The 17,658-nt window shown below is 39.7% G+C and overlaps 1 protein-coding gene across 1 annotated transcript in view; it reads right to left on the reverse strand.

Moving 5' to 3' along the window:
• The window catches only part of Cep112 (centrosomal protein 112), a 436,808-nt gene that overhangs the window by 341,811 nt on the left and 77,339 nt on the right, over positions 1–17,658 (reverse strand). The window contains 2 exon segments of the mRNA XM_032914210.1: positions 13,805–13,882; positions 14,130–14,177. Of these exon segments, the coding sequence (XP_032770101.1) occupies positions 13,805–13,882; positions 14,130–14,177 (126 nt within the window).

Here is a 17,658-nt window from a genome sequence, read left to right on the forward strand (position 1 = left end):
TTAATAAGTCAAATAAAAATCTCAGTAAAGCGCTTTACCTATAAAATGGGTCACATGTAAAACACAGTAGTCAGATATAAGCATTAACTCAGAGGATATGGATCATTTGTTAAAGCCAACAATAAATTTAAATATCTATAAAAATATACAAGCTCTTTGATATACTGTGAAAAGATCAAACTTAGGAGTTATAGACGAAAAAGAAGAAAAATTCCATGTTAAAGATAGAAGATATATTTAGTATAATAATGGAAGAAATTGTCCAATACTAGGGAAATAGACAAGCATCCAGATAAACAGAGGCAAGCAGAACCAGGAAAGGAAATCCCTCATATTGTGCAATGGCCAAAACACTTACAATTCAGAAAAATACAAAATGCGCTGAAAATGGCAAGAGAGAAAGACCAAGTCGCACATAAAGGCAGGCCTGAATTTTCAATGACAATTCTAGGCACTAGAAGGACATGAAAGCATACACTCAAGGTCTGAAAAACACTCCACTGCCTACTCACTGCCTACTCACAGAACTGTCACAGTATTAGGAGAAGGAAAATCTTTCTGAGACAAAAGTAGGCTAAATCAATATCTGACCAATATATGGCCAACACTGCAGTTGATACTGGAAGGAAGACTCTGAATGGAAGAGAATGTCAAACACATTACAGAAGCTACAGGGCAAAGGGGGGTTCCAAGATAAGTATTTACCAAATGAGGCCTTAAAAACCATCAGACACTACAAAATTAACAACAAAATGACAAGAATAACAATTTGGAATGTCAGTGGACTAGACTCTCCAATCAACAGACACACAACAACTGACTAGACTCTCCAATCAACAGACACACAACAACTGACTAGACTCTCCAATCAACAGACACACAACAACTGACTAGACTCTCCAATCAACAGACACACAACTGACTAGACTCTCCAATCAACAGACACACAACTGACTAGACTCTCCAATCAACAGACACACAACAACTGACTGGGGTAGAAAGAAAGCACAGGCCCTCTTTTTGCTTTTTGAGAGACATGCCTTACCAAGACAGACAGGAACCGGATACAGATCTCTCCCAAGAGACACATCTAGAGCATGTCAAATACAGAGGCAAATGCTAGTAGCAAACCATTGAACTGAGAACTGGACCCCCGTTGGAGGAGTTAGAGAAAGGACTGAAAGAGTTGAAGGAGCTTGCAACCCCATAAGAACAACAATGCCAACCAACCAGAGCTTCGAGGGACTAAACCACTACCCAAAGACTATACATGGACTGACCCAGGGCTCCAACTGCATACGTAGCAGAGAATAGCCTTGTTGGGGCACCAGTGGAAGGGGAAGCCCTTGATCCTGCCAAGGTTGGACCCCCCAGTGTAGGAGATTGTTGGGGAGGCAGTAAGGGTGGGTGGGGAGGGGAACACTCTTATAGAAGGGGAGAGGAAGGGGTTAGGGGGCTGATGGACAGGAAATGGGAAAAGGGAATAGCATTTGAAATGTAAATAAGTACCCAATTTAATAAAAATGGGGGGGGAAGAATGGGCAAAGGTATTTCAAGCCACTGGTACCAGGAGACAAGTGGGGTTAAGTACTCTGATACCTGAGAAAACAGACTTCAAAGCAACACTACTCAGGAGAGACAATGGTTTCTTCATACTGATTAAGAAAACAATCCACCAAGAGAACACTACAGTTCTAAGTATACTACACTTGACACAGGTGACACAATTCCATACAGCAAATACTAAGAGATTGACTAACATCAACAAAGTAATAGTAAGTGACTTAATACTCCATTCTCACCAAACACAAGCCATCTGGGCAGGAAACAAACAAACATCAAAGATGACTGTCAGCAGAGATAAAAGGAACTAAGAGGCTTCTACGGACAACTCCACCTGAACACTACAGAACATGCATTCTTCCCGCCAGTCCCCATGTTCTAGGACACAAAGCTAGTCCCACTCCCCCATCACCCACCCCAAAAGAAGAAAATTGAAATAACTTTCTATATTCTATCTGACCATAGAATAAAACTAGACATCAACAGCAAAAGAAACCACAGAAAATACACAAACTCAAGTAAACTTTATGATACTGAATAATGATGGTATCATTGAAGAAATCAAAGGAATTTACACTTTTCCAGAACTGAATGAGGATGAACATACAGGATTCCAAAACCTATGAGATACAATGAAGGCGGTTCTTCTAACTCTAAATGTTCACAGACAAAATCAGGAGGACCTCAAACTATCAACAATGACATACCTCAAGGCATATGAAAAACAAGATCAAATAAGACCCAAACCAAGTAAACAGAAATAATTAAGATGAGAGCATAAATCAAAGAAATAGAAACAAATAACAAAAAAAAATGAAGAGTTACTGCTTTGAAAAGCAAAATTGACAAACCTTTCACCAAATCAATAAAAGCTAGAGAGAAAACACTCAAAACTCTAAGACTTGAGATAAAAGGCAGATTACAATAGATAGCAATGGAATACAGAAAATCCTGAGAATTTCCTCTCCCAAAACCATCCAGTAGAAAAAAGACAGCATTTCCAAAAAAAAATGGTGCTGGTTGAACTAGAGGTCAGCATGTAGAAAAATGCAAATCGACCCATTCTTAACACCTTGCACAAAGCTCAAGGCCAAGTGGAACTTGGACCTCCACATAAAACCAGATTCACTCAAACTAATAGAAGAGAAAGTGGGGAAGAGCCTCAAACACATGGGCACAGGGGAAATTCCCTGAACAGAACACCAATGGCTTATGCTCTAAGATCAAGAATAGACAAATGGGACCTCATAAAAATGTAAAGCTTCTGTAAGGTAAAGAACACTGTCATTAGGACAAAACGGCAACCAACAGACTGGGAAGAGATCTTTACCAGTCCTATATCCAATAGAGGGCTAATATCCAATATATACAAAGAACTCACGAAGTGAGATTCCAGAGAATCAAATAACCCTTTTTTAAAAAATGCGATATAGAGCTAAACAAAGAATTCTCAACTGAGGAATATAGAATGGCTGTGAAACAACTAAAGAAATGTATAACATCCTCAGTCATCAAGGAAATGCAAATCAAAACAACCCTGAGATTCCACCTCACACCAGTCAGAATGGCTAAGGTCAAAAACTCAGATGACAACAGATGCTGACGAGGATGTGGAGAAAGAGGAACACTCCTCCATGGTTGGTGGGATTGCAAGCTCGTACAACCACTCTGGAAATCAGTCTGGAGGTTCCTCAGAAATAATGGACCTGAGGACCCAGCTATGCCTCTCTTGGGCATATACCCAAAAGATGCTCCAACATCTAACAAGGACACATGCTCCACTATGTTCATAACAGCCTTACTTATAATAGCCAGAAGCTGGAAAGAACCCAGAGGTCCTTCAACAGAGGAATGGATACAGAAAATGTGGTACCTCTACACAATGGAATATTACTCAGCTATCAAAAACAATGACTTTATGAAATTCATAGGCAAATGAACAAAACTTGAAAATATCATCTTGTATGAGGTAACCCAGTCACACAAAAACACACATGGTAAGCACTCACCGATAAGTGGATATTGGCCCAAAAGCTCAGAATGCCCAAGATACAATTCAGAAACCACATGAGCTCAAAAAGGAGGAAGACCAAAGTGAGATCTTCTGAGAAGAGGGAATAAAAATACTCACAGGAGGAAATATGGAAGGGGATAAAATGTGGAGCAGAGTCTGAAAGTCATCCAGAGATTGCCCCACCTGGGGGATCCATCCCATATATAGACACCAAACCCAGACACTATTGTGGATGCCACAGGTGCATGCTGACAGGAGCCTGATATAGCTGTCTCCTGAGAGGTTCTGCCAGAGCTTGACATATACAGAGGTGGATGCTCGCAGCCAACCACTGAAAAAGAATAGGGTTCCCAATGGAGGAGTTAAAGGACTAAAGTAGTTGAAGGGGTTTGCAACCCCATAAGAAGAACAACAATATCAACCAACCAGACCCTCCAGAGCTCCCAAGGAGTAAACCACCAACCCAAGAGAACATAGGGATGGACCTATTGCTCCATCTGGATATGTAGCAGAGGATGGCCTTGCCAGGCATCAATGGGAAGAGAGACCCTTGGTCCTGTCAAGGCTCAATGCCCCAGTGTAGGGGAATGTCTGGGCAGGAAGGTGGGAGGGAATTGGTGAGTGGGTGAGGGAGCACCTTCATAGAAGCAAGGGGTGGGGGTGGTTTAGGGGGATTCAGGAGGGGAAGCGGGAAAGTGGATGACATTTAAAATGTAAACTGAAAAAACCTAATAAAAGAAAAAAACATTTGGAAATATAAAAGGATGAAATTATAAACCTAGCAAACTTAAAACAAACTAACAAAAAGAAAAAACAAAAAATGTAAATAAATCCATACCAAGAAATATGATTAAAGTTAGTAGTAAAAGCTTGCATATGCACTGGAGCTCAGGAACTCTCTCTATTCCTGAAACTCCTTTGCATAGTAAGCCACATCTTTTCTTTCCCATTCCCTCTATCCTTGCCCATCCCCCTCCCCTCACCCTCTGACTGTACTAACCTCTATGCCCACTGGCCTAGCTCAAGGTCGGTGGCCTTTGAGACTGTGCTTTAGACAGCCACCTCTGACTGGTGACACCCTCCTTCCTCTACCATCCTTCCCTCTGCCCACTGCCGTCTCTGTACCCACAGCCCTGGCTCCAAGGCCTGGAGCCATCTTTCCCTAGACCAACTAAACAGCTCCCCTGCCAGCTATGCCAAGTTTCACTCCTGTCACGGATCAGCTGCACTGGCCTAATCTAAGGAAAGCAGATACCACATAAGACACAACCAAAGAAATAAGTCCACATGCTCAGGTCAAATCACTGAAACAAAGCCCACGTGAGTGGCCAAGATAAACATCCCTCATCAAACCCACTAGTCCTATAGAAATGTTCTCTAATGAGAAACACATAGATGAACACCAGGACACAGAATTTCAAAGAAAATCATAAGGATTATTAAGGAATGTAAAGAAGACACAAGCAAACATTTCACTGAACTCCAGGAGGATAACAATAAACACTTGAGTGATTTCCAAGATTATACAAATACATAGATTGCTGAATGAAATGACAAAGATAATTCAGAATTTGAAAAATAAATTCAATAGAGATAGAAACACTGACTATAATGCAAGCTGAAATGTAGGTTGAATTGAAAAAACTCAATATTCCAATAGCAAACTTGCGAGAAGCCTTACAATAGAATGCATCAAACCAGAAAGAAGAATCCTGGGACTCAAAGATAAAGTGGGATACAGATTGGAAAGGAAGAAGTCAAAATGTCCCTATGTGCAGAAGATATGATAGTATATTTAAGTGATCCCAAAAGTTCCACCAGAGAACTACTAAACCTAATAAACACCTTCAGCAAAGTGGCTGGGTATAAAATTAACTCAAATAAATCAGTAGCCTTCCTCTACACAAAAGAGAAACAAGCTGAGAAAGAAGTTAGGGAAACGACACCCTTCATAATAGTCCCAAATAATATAAAATACCTCGGTGTGATTTTAACCAAGCAAGTGAAAGATCTGTATGATAAGAACTTCAAGTCTCTGAAGAAAGAAATTGAAGAAGACCTCAGAAGATGGAAAGATCTCCCATGCTCATGGATTGGCAGGATTAATATTGTAAAAATGGCCATTTTACACAGATTCAATGCAATCCCCATCAAAATTCCAATCCAATTCTTCATAGAGTTAGACAGAACAATTTGCAAATTCATCTGGAATAACAAAAAAACCCAGGATTGAAAAACTATCCTCAACAATAAAAGGACTTCTGGAGGAATCACTATCCCTGAACTCAAGCAGTATTACAGAGCAATAGTGATAAAATCTGCATGGTATTGGTACAGAGACAGGCAGATAAATCAGTGGAATAGAATTGAAGACCCAGAAATGAACCCAGACACCTATGGTCACTTGATCTTTGACAAAGGAGCCAAAACCATCCAATGGAAAAAAGATAGCATTTTCAGCAAATGGTGCTGGTTCAACTAAAGGTCAGCATGTAGAAGAATGCAGATTGATCCATTCTTATCACCCTGTGCAAAGCTTAAGTCCAAGTGGATCAAGGACCTCCACATCAAACCAGATACACTCAAACTAATAGAAGAAAGGCTAGGGAAGAGTCTCGAACACATGGGCACTGGAGAAGATTTCCTGAACAAAACACTAATGGCTTATGCTCTAAGATCAAGAATCGACAAATGGAGTCTCATAAAACTGCAAATCTTCTGTAAGGCAAAGGACACTGTTGTTAGGACAAAAGGGCAATCAACAGAATGGGAAAAGATCTTTACCAATTGTACAACTTGGCTTATATCCAAAATATACAAAGAACTTACGAAGTTAAACTGCAGGGAGACAAATAACCCTATTAAAAAATGGGGTTGAGAGCTAAACAAAGAATTCACAGCTGAGGAATACTGAATGGCTGAGAAATACCTAAAGAAATGTTCAACATCTTTAGTCATCAGGGAAATGCAAATCAAAACAACCCTGAGATGCCACCTCACACCAGCCACAATGGCTGAGATCAAAAACTCCAGCGACAGCAGATGCTGGCAAGGATGTGGAGAAAGAGGAACACTCCTCCATTGTTGGTGGGATTGCAGACTGGTACAACCACTATGGAAATCAGTCTGGAGGTTCCTCAGAAAATTGGACATTACACTAACCTGAGGACCCAGCTATACCTCTCTTGGGCATATACCCAAAAGATGCTCCAACATATAACAAAGACACATGCTCCACTATGTTCATAGCAGCCTTATTTATAATAGCCAGAAGCTAGAAAGAACTCAGATGTCCTTCAACAGAGGAATGAATACAGAAAATGTGGTACATCTATACAATGGAATACTACTCAGCTATCAAAAACAATGACTTTATGAAATTCATAGGTAAATGGATGGAACTGGAAAATATCATCCTGTGTGAGGTAACCCAATCACAGAAAAACACACATGGTATGCACTCATTGATAAGTGGATATTAGCCCAAATGCTCAAATTACCCTAGATGCACAGAACACATGAAACTCAAGAAGGATGACCAAAATGTGAATGCTTCACTCCTTCTTTAAAAGGGGAACAAGACTACCCTTGGGAGGGGATAGGGAAGCAAAGTTTAGAACAGAGGCTGAAGGAACACCCATTCAGAGCCTGCCCCACATGTGGCCCATACTTATACAGACACCAAACTAGATAAGATGGATGAAGCAAAGAAGCGCAGGCTGACAGGAACTGGATGTAGATCTCTCCTGAGAGACACAGCCAGAATACGGCAAATACATAGGTGAATGCCAGCAGCAAACCACTGACCTGAGAACGGGACCCCTGTTGAAGGAATCAGAGAAAGGACTGAAAGAGCTGAAGGGGCTTGAGACCCCATATGAACAACAATGCCAACCAACCAGAGCTTCCAGGGACTAAGCCACTACCCAAAGACTATACATGGACTGACCCTGGGCTCCAACTGCATAGGTAGCAATGAATAGCCTAGTAAGGGCACCAGTGGAAGGGGAAGCCCTTGGTCCTGCCAAGGCTGGACCCCCAGTGAACGGGATTCTTGTGGGGAGGGGGGTAATGGGGGGAGGATGGGGAGGGGAACACCCGTATACAAGGGGAGGGGTTAGAGGGATGTTGGTCTGGAAACTGGGAAAGGGAATAACATTTGAAATGTAAATAAGAAATACCCAATTTAATAAAAATGGGGAAAAAAGAATGAACATTGAGCATCAAAAAAAAAAAAACAAAAAAAAAACCAAAGATAAAGTGGAAGATCTAAACAAAATAAGCAAAAAAATATGAAAAAATTAAAGAAAGGAACATTCAGAACACCTTCAAAATATTTGAATTATAGGCATGGACAAGGGAGAAGAATCAGGTATGGCATGGACCCAAAGCAGCAGCAAGTGCTGCTAACCACTGAGCCATGTCTCCAGCCCAGGAAAAATATTTTTAAAAGAGAACAAATAGGTAATTTTAGCTGGGAAAGGGGAAAAATTTTTAAAAAGTAAATAAAAATTACAAACGATATTCCAATAATTAATTAGAGGAACAAATAGATAAGGTTAATGCTGCCATGTTCTGCCTTGATGATAATGGACTGAACCTCTGAACCTATAAGCCAGCCCCAATTAAATGTTGTCCTTGTAAGACCTGCCTTGAGGGGTTGGGATTTAGCTCAGTGGTAGAGTGCTTGCCTAGGAAGCACAAGGCCCTGGGTTCGGTCCCCAGCTCCAAAAAAAAGAACCAAAAAAAAAAAAAAAAAGACCTGCCTTGGTCATGGTGTCTGCTCACAGCAGTAAAACCCTAACTAAGACACTTGTCTTTGTGGCTTAACATTAACATTAACAGTAGCAACAACTGGAGCAGCAACAATACCACTACCAGCCACAAAGAATATAGAAAAAGTGTAGAAGAAAAATAACTGGTTCATTACACATTATAAACAAAGTATAGTCCTAGAGATCTGCATGCATAATTTCATTCAATCCCAACAACAATCTCCCAAAGTAGGTGCTTTATTATCTCAACTGTACAGAACACAACTAAATCACAAAGAGCAGTAGCTCAGGGTTTCACGACTGGAAGGTAGAAAGTCTAGATTCACTCACACTCACGGGTTTGTGTACAGCTGATAAGGTTACTTGGTATGAAATGGCTCTTAGAAGATGGTTCATCTATTCTAAATAACTCAACATATAAACAGAACTCAAAGGAGGACAAGAAGATACATTCTCCAAATAAATAACCTTGTGGTCTAAAATTTCTCTGGGAGGAAACCTGGCCAACTGGAGAGAGAATGAGACTGGGCCCAAATACATACTCATTGTCCTCTCTCCACACTAAATACCAAGCATGCCTGTCCTGCCCTGCCTGCTGTTGGAAGAGGCCTTTTATTTAACTGACATTTAATTGACTTTATGGAATTTCAACTGAATGTTTCATAGAGAAATCTGCTGTTTAAATGTTTGAGCTTTCACAATATTTCTTATTTTTAACTAATGAAACTTTCTGTAAGTATTCTATATTTTCTGCTTTAATTCTTTACTCCTTTCATAATGTATTTTTAACTCTATTAAAATAGCACTTTCAAGATCACGACAGTAGAGAGACATTTGTCAAGGTCCCAGAGACCACCTAGAGTAGCGGTTATCACAGAAGCCAAGGTTAGCTGGGAGCGAAAATAGTGAGCTTCTCTGTGCATTGCCCATGATTTTCATACAAATCTACTATTTTTCATACAAAGAGCTTTTGATAACCAAATCTCAAAGCTGCTGCATCCTTAACTGTGGTGTTTGAATAGGAATGGCCCTGATGGACTCATGTGTTTGAATGCTTGACTTCAGGGAGTGGCACGATTAGGAGGTGTGGCTTGTTGGAGGAAGTGTGGAGGTGGGCTTTGAGGTCTGATATGCTCAAGCGATGCCCAGAACTCTCAGCTCCTTCTCCAGCGCCACGTCTGCCTGGACACTGAATGCTTCCTACCATGATGATAGTGGACTAAGCCTCTGAAACAGTAACAGCTGCTTTAGAAGAATTGCCACGGTCATGATGTCTCTTCACAGCAATAGAAACCTTATCTAAGAAATTCACTGTTGAGCAACACACAGAAGCTCACTACTCTCACCCCTTCTTTCACTAGCTTGCCTTGACTTCTGTGACAGCTGCTATTCAAGCTTAGAAAATGTCTATACTATCTATCTCTGCAGTTTTCCCATTCTTCTGCTACCTAAGCTAGCCATTCTCTCTAAATGAGTCCTGTATTCATCTTCACTACCTACAAACGTGCACTTCTGTTCAACTGTAGCTGTAGAGGAATAACAGTTCTGTCTTCAGGCCATAGTTCCTCTGTGTCAACTGTCACCTCAACACCTTCTATAGAGTGCCTATAGAGTACCAAATTCAACAATCAATAAAATCAGTACTCACTATGTACAACAGTTACGTTCTGTATTTTAGACTCCTCTTTTCCTTCCTCTTCAATGTCTAAGTGACTTACCAAGTTCAATCCCAGAAGGCCTGACTTCATTAGCAACCTTACAGTTTCTCATCTGACGGTTCTGCGACCCTCACATTAACTGTTACAACAACCTCTCCACTCTTTTCCGACTTTCACCATACAAATCCAACGGAGAAAGCATGCTGATTTAAGTGCCTCCAGTACACTTGTAAAAGTCTTGTTCTCTCCTGAAGCCTCCAGAGGGCCTGGTCTTGTTGTCAGCATTCTGCATCTCTGACCCCCACTCTCTTCGTCCCCACCCACCATGGATATAAGAGCTCTACTAAGCACAGCCTTGTTCATCCTCTTGTCTTCAGCTGGCTATTAAAATATCACACACAGGATTCAAACCTTGGCTCAAATATCAATTCCTCCATAAAATCAACAATGAACTCTGCTGACAGAAGCAAAGGTCTCCTCCATTATGTTACAATGTTTCCTACTCTACAGTGCCTTTCTGTTGCTTTACACACTTTCTTTCCCAGAAAGAAAGCGTTACGTTTGAGGACCTTCTCACGTTTATTGAAAAAATATTTTGTAACCATATTTTTAATGATAAATTAACATACTTTGAGAATGATTATAGTCATATATCTCCTTTATGTTGAGCAAATGTGTGTATGCATGCATAAATATACATTAAAATATTATATACAATATATATTATAATAATTATAATTGTAATAAAATATTATATATTAAAATTAAGTTTTTACATCTTATGAAAATAAACAAAGAAGCCAAATTTTAAGAAAATTTGAGTGAGCCAGTGGGGCATGTGAACCAAGAAGCCTTCTTAAAACGGTACATTTTACAGTTCCTTTTCCATTCTCCAAACCAACCAGTGCTCGGCTCACTCTCCTCTCCCAATCTTGTAGCTTTAAAGAGCTTTGAGACTGAAGTATCCATCTAAGCCACTTGATCCCAACATAAATTATACAGTGAAAACCAAGTTAAAATAAATAGGGAAAAACGCCCTTCCTGACTAAACTCTATACGTATGCCTGGAAGACAATTTCCTTGAACACCCAACTAATGTGCTGACTCATTTAACATGAAAGTCTCCTTGGTTGTAAAGACGCTTTATTTAAAGTATAACTGACTGAATAAAGAATTAACTGCAAGTATCATTTGTTCATTCTATTCCACTTCATGTTTACAAACTTTATGCTAAGCAATGTCTCCTTGAAAAATAATTTTCAAATGTTTTATTCAATCAGTTATTCACATAATTCATACAGGAGCTGTGCGCTTAGATAAAATGCTGCTTTTTATTACTACCTATTTGAAATAAACAAAACTTAGTATTTGATACTGAAAGCAAACATCTCTCACAAGTTTAAACCAGCAAGGCCAGGGGCAGAGGTGCAGCCAACAAGTCTCTGGAAGGCTGATGGCAGGAATGCTGCTTGAGCCCAGAGCTTAGGAGCAGCAGGGATAACATCATGAGACACAGCCACACACCTGCAAGGGGGGACTGTGTGTATGTAAAATCAAACACCAAGAAACGTCCCGGCATGTTGATGAACTGCTTAAAGCAGATCAAAAGAAACCAAATATACAAAAAGCAATCAAAAGTTAGTCTGATATATAGAATAACTACAAACTACAGATTTTGAATGAAATTTAGAATGTGCCCTATTTGGAATTTAAATTCTACAGCATTAACAAAACCTCAAGCGTGGCACTATCAGCCCTCTCTATAGGCCAGAAATTTTCAAAACGCTATAAGCAAAACCAGAATGACACACTTGTTTGGTCACACTTTATTTCTAAATCCCAAGGCTCATCACCAATCGATTTCTAGTACTGATTCATAAAACAACCATCATTCTCATTAGGAGGCAAGTTGTGACCACCCTCCTTCCGGAGGACTTGACTCCCTACTGCTCAGATGAGTCACCATGCCGGGAACCAGCTCTCTTTTAATAGTATATCAAGTGCAGCTTTCTCTCAAAAATACAAATTTGAAATATTTCATTGGGCAAGTTATCTGTTATACCAATTTATAACAGAACAATTCACTTGCATGCTATTTCCAGGAATTAGAGATACATAAAATTCTCCCAAACTTAATAATTGTTTTAGAACCTATCACATAGTAAAAATGATAGATATTACTTGCATAATTTATTCTAATTTTTGATATTTTGATTTTTAAAATTTGTTCATACATAAAACAAATTATATGAAACAATAAAATAACTAGAAACTACTGTTTTATTTTTAGTTCTCTACATGTCTTGGCATTTGTTTCCTTTAGTGACTTCCTGTCTCTTCCTCATTTCTTCCAACATCAATACCTGGTTTGTTTGGGTGTTCTGTGTGAACGTCTCAGCAGAGGTTAGACTCTATTCGGACACAATCCATCAGAACACTCACCAGCATCTAGGACACCGGCACTGAGCCAGCTCCTGCCTGCCGAATTTTTACTGTGGAATTTCTTTGTACAATTATCTATTAAGTTTTGTGATGGTATATTTTATTATAAAGCCAGTTCTTTTATTTATTATATAAATCGCTTTATTTGACTCTATTTAAATATTAGGTTTAACTTGTGAACCCGTAGGAGGGAAGGCCTAGCTAGCACTCGGTGTAAGAGGCATGCAGCATTCCTTGCACAGGTAAAGTTGAATGTGCTCTCATTATCTTTCAGACAGCAGTTTCAGAGCTGGAGAGAACGGTCAGCAGTTAACAACACTGCTGTTCTCCCAGGGGCCCTCAGCTTGATTCCCACAGAGCGTGACAGCTCACAATCATCTCCAAATCCAAGTCTCAGGAGATCTAGTGCCACTAGGACATCTGCCGGCACCAAGCACACACATGATGCACACACACATGCAGAAGAAGCACCCGCACACATAAAGTAAAATAAATTTGTTGTTTAAAAAACAGCAGTTTCTACCCTATTTTCTCTCAAAACTGACAGCTGAGGTGAAAGGTGATCTTCAGTTTGCTCTGTGTCTTGTTTTCAGGGACAGCAGGTTTCCAAATGTCTTGGTCCACATCAGAAACTTTTGTTTCTCAGCTTACAAGAAAGAACCAACTACATAAATCTGCGGGTGATACACCCCAACACGCTGCTCAGTGACATGGCTGTCAGAAGAATGTGTTAAAAGCTACAAAACTCTGAATTCTAGAAACAATCTAGACTGGTGGCCCTAAGACCCAGGATGACTGAGATAAAAAGACATGAAGGCTCACTTAAGTAGGAGTGTTGGCCTTGATTTTTACATGGATTCTCAGAATGGGAATAGAGCTAATAACTGAATGCCATACATCTCAGTATCATTGAGGACAAATCTCAAATACTCTTATCACAAAAAGACTATCATGTGTCATGTATCAGCTACAGTAAAGATCAATTAGGCAGACGGATACAACTAGTAAGGATTTAAGAATAAAGATAACTTACAAGTAAGTAGCTAGAGACAGTGCATGGATTTACTAAACACTGCCATTGCCTCTATTTCTTGACCATCAGAATTTGAAAGTCAGGAGAGGATGCGGCAACACACCTCTGCCTAGTGGTGGAGTGGAGCTGGGGTGTGCAAGATGGGAGATGCACAATGAAATCTTTAATTATAAACCCAGCCCGGTCTGCACCACGACCTCGTTTTGAGCCCAGATAACTAACCTCTTACTCCTGCATATCACATCTGCACAGAGTCTGAGAACTATTACACAGACCAACCGTGCTAACTCTAGGCATGTGAGAAATAGCACAGTCCTACCTCTTTCTCGTGCATTCGAGAGAGAAAATGATCATCATGAAGATTGCTAGAGTTCCTCAGGCTGACCTTTGGAGTCATCTGTAGAAACAACAAGAGCTATTTTAAACTTCTCAGGTCAGTTTATGGATTCTTTAAAGAGAAACTCATTTCAAAGGAATGCTGGCTTCAGAGAAGAAGGGGATTCGCTCACTTTCTAAGCAGCAAGATTAGAATGACTTATGCTTCCTAATGGGGAATTTATAAACAAAACATTATTTTATAAATTTTAAACTTCATATTTATAGTTAGCTGTCCCTAGCAAATATCTAGTGGAATCATCACCTACCAGAGAAACTGGAAGAGGCTTCTGTCTCAGGTACCGGGGATTTTCAATCTGAAAAATTACAATAAAGACATTCATTCTGGAGATATTTGAATAAAATACATGTTTCTATGTAAAAATTTCTTCTGTATATCTTAATGTTTTGTCTATTTTCTGAAGTGCCACATATACATTTCAGAACCTCCATAAGAAGTGAGTGCCTGCCTAAGTACACCATTCCGCCCTCTCCCAAAACACTCAGTCTCATCTAATACTCCTCACCACACACCTTACATTGCCCAAAGCTTCAATGATATACAGTGCCAAACTTGTGCCCCTCTGCCTGACTGTTTTAGTCGAAACCTTCTGAGCACTCATGGATTTGAAAGACCCCCAGAGCGGGTATACCCTCACTCAAGTCTCGGGATGACGTGACCCCCCAAGAATTCACGTGAAACCATCCTTGCTGTAATTTACACAAGGTTTATTGATAGGAACCAGTGCACTGGGGTCGAGACTCGTATCCCACACAGGGGCAGTGGAGTTCGACCACCAGTAGCTAAGAGAAGGGAATTTAAAGGAAGAAACCACAACCCAAGGGGGTAGGGAGGGCGTCATTGGAAAATGTCGAGAATACCAGTGAAAAATCACAAGGAGGAACTTCCTGTTTCTCAAGATTATTTAACTTTACGGTCTGCTAGTTCCTGGGAGAGGCTTCCTGCTTCTCAAGATTGTTCTCTAAGATTTTAATCTAACTTTATGGTCAGCTAGTTCCTGGGAGAGAGTTGCCGAACCAGCCGATGTAATTACCCATTCTATGGCCCTAGGAGAAGCTTCCTGGAACATACAATTCCAGGGCCTAACCAGTTTTTTTTTTCTTCTACTCTGAACCTTTGTCTAGGGGGGGACAACCTTAAAACTTCTACCTTTTAGATTCACTGTTTAAATCTCAGTTTAGTCACTACACCCTAGATATGCTAGGGACAAGGCACTTTCACTGAAACGAACAGCATCGATGAGGACATAGAATCCCTGTGTGAGGCTCCCTAGTCTGTCTTTCCGCTTCACTATGCCCAGCCTCGGCTACACTCCAGTGGCACTGAACTACTTGTAGAGCACTAGCTGCTGTGAGCTGCACTCACTCTCCCACCTTCTTCGAGACTCACTGGTTCAGAGTGAGGCTCCCCAGGAAAATTAACTCCCATCAGGCAGTGCCACTGTTGATGCTCATCTCTTGTTCATGGCCCCGATTCCATTTTCTCAAAAAAAAAAAAAAAAAAAAGTGGATCCTAAAACAAAAACTTTTGTTCCCAAGTCTATTCCTAAACCCACTCCAGTGCCCTGTGATCTTCTCAAAGCAAGGGGAGAGAGAGAAGGCAATGCATTTGGTCCCACCTCTCCCCAGCTCTAACATATCCTGGGTTCACATAAAAGGTCCTGGTAACACCCAAATTGCTGAGCAGTGTGCTCCTACACACACCTCTGGGCAGGTGGAGTACAAGGATATTGTCTCCTCAGCTTTGGATCTCTCTCTCCTAGCACATATTTATGCCTTTCAATGAAGTATTGCTTGAAATGCTTAATGGTAAATTCTTTAAGATTTCTATACCAACCGTTTCATTTACAAATAAAATAAGAATTAAAAATCATTGTCAAAAAAGTCTAATTTCTTCACATCATATACTCACAATTTACTACACCAATAATCACAAACTGAACAAGAACATTATGACTGACCAAAAAAAGTGTTTTTACCCTGAAATATTCAATTACAGTTGAGTGACAAGCTTTTTCACATATAACTTATTAAATTAAATCTTCAAAAATCTTAGCTTGTTTTCAAAAGGCTAAATTTTACATAATTGTAAAGGTATCTAACTTCAATTTGATATAAGAAGGAAAGATTAAAATAATCAATTAAAGAAATAGAGGTAATAAATTTAAAATAACAAAGAGTCTAGTACAACAAGAGACAGGCTCTGAAAAATACATGCATTTTAGTACCTAGAACAGGAAAATGGGCAGTGATTTTCTTCACCTAGAGACTAGATGCCATAAGGTACTGACAACCAGTCTGAATTGAAATTTGTTTCCTTATCCTCCACACAGACCAACAATGGAAGCAAAGAAAAGTGCCTACATCACAATGAGGAAAAAGAGAATGGTAACTCCAAGATCTACATGAAAGTAGCCAAGGAAGATCCTAAACCTCAACCGAATTAGCAAAAAAGTACAGAGTCCCCAGGGCTCAGGACTTCTGTGTAGAAGCCTAGCAGGGGAGTCTCAGCAGGAACTTCCTGTCACCAGGGCAGTGACTCAAGCACTGCTCAGAGGAGGTGCTGACTGCACGTGCCCAGTGAACTTGTAGGAAGCAGAGGGCTCACTCAGTACCCATTGTCTGAAAGTCCACGTGTGAAAACAGAGTTGGCACTCAAAGTGAGTCCTTCAAAGGCATACACAAACCAACACATACACTCAACTCTAACTCATGAAGCATAATTAAGTAAGGGGAAACAAGAAAAAAAATAATTCTCAAAGATGCTCAAGCTCTAATTAAGTTTAGATTTAAAACCAAAAGCCAAGGAAACCAGCTGTGACTTATTTTTTCCCAACTCTACATTTCCAAGAGGACACAAAATATTCGTTTACTTAATTACAATGCTGCATTTCAACTCTACAGAAGTTTTATTCTACCCCTTCATCTTTAAAAGTATTAAATAAAGAAGTTAAAGCCTTCTGTTATTAAGAATTATTTTTGCAAACTAGAGAATAAAGAAAAATGTCTATTCTAATTCATAAAAGCAACAAACAACTGTGAAAACTGGTAACAATATTCTGTTGTTCTTCATTTGTAATACACTGAGTTTGGGAAATATTCAAAGAAAAGCATGTTCTTGAGTCTATTTAGGGAAAATAAGCAATCTATTTTCTGATTTTGTAACAACAGCCAGATGTGCTTTGAAGTTGACGATTCCCACTTTGTAATCCGCAGCAGCATAGACTTGGATGGAGCAATCTGTAAACAGTCTTAAGGCCGACTTCTTTCATGCTCTTTCAGAAAACCTCTTGTTCTCTCAAAATACATCAAGAATGAATGCCACAAAAAGAATGTCTAGCATGGAAGCAACAGCATACTCATGTGAAAACACTGATGTAGATGAAAGTCTATGAAAGGCAAAGCCCCAAATAACTGAATTCCAACAGCATGTGAGCATCAGGCGTCTGCACATTTGTTCAAAAGCAAACAGAATAGCAATAATAAAATATATGATAATTTAACTAGGCAGTGATACAGATATCTCAATGTTCTCTACTGAAAACTGGCTTTTAATGTTTTATTTTGTTTAGCAGGCACACTGAATTACAAATTGTTTTTGTTGGCTTAGATCTTCAAATTATTCAGGTTTTGGCCAAATTGTCCTAAGTTAATGCCTTCTGATAGACTAATAGTTTGAGTTTGTTTCCAGAAAGGTTAAAAAGCACTTTACCAGATATATGAACTTTAGAAGGAAATACATTATCAAACAATATTTACTAATAATGCCACTAATAT

This window comes from Rattus rattus, chromosome 9 (assembly GCF_011064425.1).
Source record: "Rattus rattus isolate New Zealand chromosome 9, Rrattus_CSIRO_v1, whole genome shotgun sequence".
Classification (NCBI taxonomy): domain Eukaryota; kingdom Metazoa; phylum Chordata; class Mammalia; order Rodentia; family Muridae; genus Rattus; species Rattus rattus.